The sequence below is a fragment of the Leptonotus elevatus genome, chromosome 5, assembly GCF_054856555.1.
Source record: "Leptonotus elevatus isolate MCC_2025b chromosome 5, RoL_Lele_1.0, whole genome shotgun sequence".
Lineage (NCBI taxonomy): Eukaryota > Metazoa > Chordata > Actinopteri > Syngnathiformes > Syngnathidae > Leptonotus > Leptonotus elevatus.
In genome coordinates, this window is record NC_141243.1 from 3,940,777 (window position 1) to 3,945,087 (window position 4,311).

The window sequence follows — 4,311 nt, forward strand, 5'->3', positions numbered from 1 at the left end:
GGCCGATAACTGATATTTGAAGCCGATATTCATTTGCAGAAAAAAATGAAAAAGTTGGTGTCAAACTATTTAGTAATATAAACTCGCGGGCTAACTGTTAACACGCACGCTAACTCCCAAATAGGTACCATTTTTCGCGAGCTAACGGTTAGCTGGCACATTACTCCCAATTAGCCGCTAATTCGCGGGCTAATCATTAACCCATAAGCTAACTCGCAAATAGCCACTAAATCGCGAGCTAACGCATTGTCAACTAGCAGGGGCAGCTTTATTTGTATAGCTTATTTAATGCACATGGTAGTAAGTTTAACTTAACCGTTTGCATTCGATTTTCTTCTGCATGTGAGCGTCTAGAGAAGAGCCGAGCTTTTTGTTTTAAATTTATCGGCCATCAAAAAAAAAGGCAGATGCCGATTTTCATAAAATGCTTAATATCGGCGCTGATTATCGGCCGGGCTGATTATCGGTCTATCCTTAATTAGTTACATTCCATGTTTTACTGTATTCAACATTTTATGAATACAGTATGTACTAGGCAGTGATTGCCTTTGAAAGGTGGTTCACTACTGATTTTAGTGACAACATTTTTAGTGTCTTCTGTTGACAATTCCTAGCCAACATCACAAGTCAAAATGGCGGTCTTATGTTACATTCGAGGGAGGTTTGGAAGTTGGAATTATCCAACTTGGGAGTGTCCTATTCCCCCCTCAAAGCGTTAAATTGTGTTTTTCTCTGGTTAACGCAGTCATTCCATATCATATTGTGTCACGTGAACATATATCTTGTATTTACATTTGCCTCGAACGCTTTGACGTTGAAACTGACACAATCCGAGTTAGCATAAATCCGATTTCCTAATTTCCTCGAATGCAGCGTTTTCTTGGTGAAAGGATGCTCTCCACTCATTTTTGTTGTAATTTGATTTGTGAGGATTATTTTGATTTGGAAATGTGATGAAATAATGTTTGACTACTATAACAACATGCCTGGATTGTACGCTCACAGGCAAAAGCAATACAATACACCGTGGAAATGAAGCGTTGCATGGCGGAAATATCAGAAATGCCCGGATGTTCGTAATTGTCAATTTTCTCAAGTGTATTTTAAAACAGTGTCATATTTTGCTTATCTGTGATGCGTGACTTCAATTCAATTCCTTCCCATCTCTCATTGAGTTTTCACACAACACGACCTGAGCTTAGTCATCGCATGTAACCAAAAAGCAGAAGCAATGTGGCGGGGGGCTTCCTGTGCAGATACCAAAGTGACAAAAAAAAAAAAAAAGGGGGTTCAAATATTTCTCTTTTAAGAAAAAGCGCTCTCGCTTGTCAGTCCTTTTCATTTCCTCCCTTCGACATGTACTGCAACTTCACCACCACGCTGCTTGTCCGGACGCTTCCCACCGTCCTGTCGGTGGAGTTCATCCTGGGGGCCCTGGGCAACGGGCTGGCCCTGTGGATCTTCTGCTTTCACCTGCGCCCCTGGAAGAGCAGCACGGTGCTGCTGTTCAACCTGGCCGTTGCCGATTTCCTTCTCAACATGATCCTGCCCTTCCGCGCCAGCTACTACAGCTCGGGCGTCAAGTGGCGCTTCGGCCAGACGCTGTGCAACGTGTCGCAGTTCATGCTGGCGCTCAACCGCACCGGCAGCACGCTCTTCCTCATGGCCATCGCCGTGGACCGCTACATCCACGTGGTGCACCCGCACAGCCGCTTCAACTCCCTGAGCCCCTCCAAGGCCATGTGCGGCGCCGCCGCCCTTTGGTTGGTCACCGTGTGCTTGACGGCTAACGCCCTCAGCCTGCAGAACTTCCGCTACGACTATTGCGAGAGCTTCCTAGTGGAGACCTCGGCCAAGGGCAACCGGCTGTGGCACAAGTTCAACTTCCTGTTCTCCTGCTGGATGCCGCTGCTGGTGATTCTCTTCTGCACGGCGCGCATCGTAGCCCAACTGCGGGGGCGGCAGATAAGCCAGCACGGCAAGATTAAGAAGGCCTTGTGGTTCATCATCGTGGTGGTGGTGCTCTTCGCCATCTGCTTCCTGCCTAGTAACATCACGCAGCTGCTCATCTGGATCAAAACCCAGGAGGCCATCAAGACCCTGCCCGAGTCGGAGGTGTGCGAGGCCATGGACGACCTCACGGTGGTTTTCTACATGGCCGTCAGCTTGACCTATCTGAACAGCGCCCTGGACCCGGTGGTCTACTACTTCTCCAGCCCAACCTTCAAGAACATCTGCAGGAAGTCCCTCAACCTGCCCCTGGGGGAGATCACCGTAAGTACAGAGAAGAGGACCAGGGAGACCGGATCGCAATCGTGCAGTCAGATTTAGCGGTGCGTTTCCTCAAAAATGTTGCATATCTATTTCTCCAATCTTCAATCCAACTCACAGCGTATTTACATTAACAGGAGGACCAAAGTATACATTGCATTAATTTAGGTTTGGAATTAAAATGCATTTTTTATTTTCATCTTTTATCTAATTAAAAACTCTGTGAAGTGAATTCAATGAAGTGTTTCTAAACGCATGATAAATGTTAGACTGAGAATTATGTACCACTCACATTTTTTGTTTGTCTTCTTTTTTTGGGGAGGCCGTGCCAAAAACGGCGCCCAGTGATGCAATTGGGCACACGGCATGCGTATAGGAACTTCTTTTGTATCAGTTCTTATCCATCGCGATGCCTGTTAGCTCGTAAGCTAATTGCTGGCTGGCACGTCCTGGGGGATATATTGCAGCCACCAGAAGCTTTAAGCAGATATATTCTATGTCGTGGTATTAGGCATAAGGGAAAAACGCATTATTTTCAGCAGGGTCTGGCTTCGTGCATTCAGCGCTTGAGAGTGGAGACAAAGGCTTGATGTTACACAGTTTTGAAGCCTCATTTTATATACTTGACAATTTTTTTGTAATTATTAAAATTTGGCGTGGTTGTTAGCAACACTCTCCTCTGTGGTATGTCAAATTACAAGATATTACTTTCCATACAGGGTTTTTAATTTATTTAAATTATTCTAAATACATAACAGCTTGAACAATTTTACAAATTATACATTTATTTAAGTAATTAATAACATAACTATAAATGGTAAATTAATGGTAAATGAGTACTGTACACTTATATAGCACTTTATCCACACCATATGGTGCCCAAAGCGTTTTACAATCTAATTATTTATTATATTATTATAATGACTAACTGTAGTAGTTAGGAGTATAAAATTTGTTACCTGAATTTAGCAGTTTCCCCCAAAAATAAAAACAATAATTGTAATCTAGTCATTTGTGTCCATTTCTCATGTAATTTCTTGATTTATTGTAAGGAAATAAAATAATAATAATAAATAATTGTACAAATAGATTCATTATATATTTCAGGTATTGTCTTAAAAAGTTGATTTATCATAAATCAATAATTATAATAGTAATATTTGTTGTGTTAATTTAACAGTTTCCCCTCAAAGTGGTTAGTGACAATTAACTGTACCTATTTTTTTTTAGCAATTCATCTAATTAATTGATTTATGTAATAAAACATTATCAATTTGTAAATTTATTTAAATAAACAATTGGTTAATTAATTAAAATGTAATAAGAATGATAGTTTGTTACATACATTTTGCCATCTTCCTACCCACATTTTTTTTTAATGTAATGCATTTATTTTTTTGTATCAAGTTTATACAAATCTATTTATCTCATTATAGAATATGTAAGCAAATTGATTTTAAATAATTATTTATTTCTTCTTTTTTTTTAAGAGGAAAATATACAATTTTACAAACACATTCATAATTGTGCGAGTTATTTCATCAAGGTATTGGTCTAATTCTTAATCTAAATGTAAATTGTAATCTCATCTGCAAAATACCTGGTTTACCTGTCTATTGTAAAAATCAAATGCAGGCCCTTTGTGCAAAAAAAATAAATAAAATAAAAATAAAAATAGCCCTGCCCTGGTCTCCTCACTTGTCCCTGCACTTTCACCGCTTCTGCAAACAACATACAAGTTATTGCGCGGAAACTCAATAAAGAGCACAATGTTCCACTTCACCCCAACTGGGGTTGTTTCATCACACTTCATTCACCCAAGAGATGGCAGCGGCACACTTTCTCTTTAAGTGTGTGTCACACCTTCAAAAAATGGTGCATTTCTGGGAAAATAAAATGTGCAATTCTCAGAATAAAGCTCGCTTGCAACTAATATTTTGATAACACCCCAAACAAAACCACAAACACCTCTGCAATTTGGTTGATGCTCAATTTCCTTTACATTTATACAGAAACCAGAATCAGATTTGAATAATTTTA

The 4,311-nt window shown here is 40.1% G+C and overlaps 1 protein-coding gene across 1 annotated transcript; it reads left to right on the forward strand.

Annotated features, from left to right (window-relative positions):
* Nucleotides 1-1,356: 1,356 nt before the first annotated feature.
* On the forward strand, nt 1,357-3,524 carry LOC147173397 (hydroxycarboxylic acid receptor 2-like). Its single transcript, XM_086076659.1, has one exon. The coding sequence runs from the start codon at nt 1,357-1,359 to the stop codon at nt 2,329-2,331; it is 975 nt and encodes a 324-aa protein (XP_085932785.1). The 3' UTR covers nt 2,332-3,524.
* The last annotated feature ends 787 nt before the right edge of the window (nt 3,525-4,311 follow it).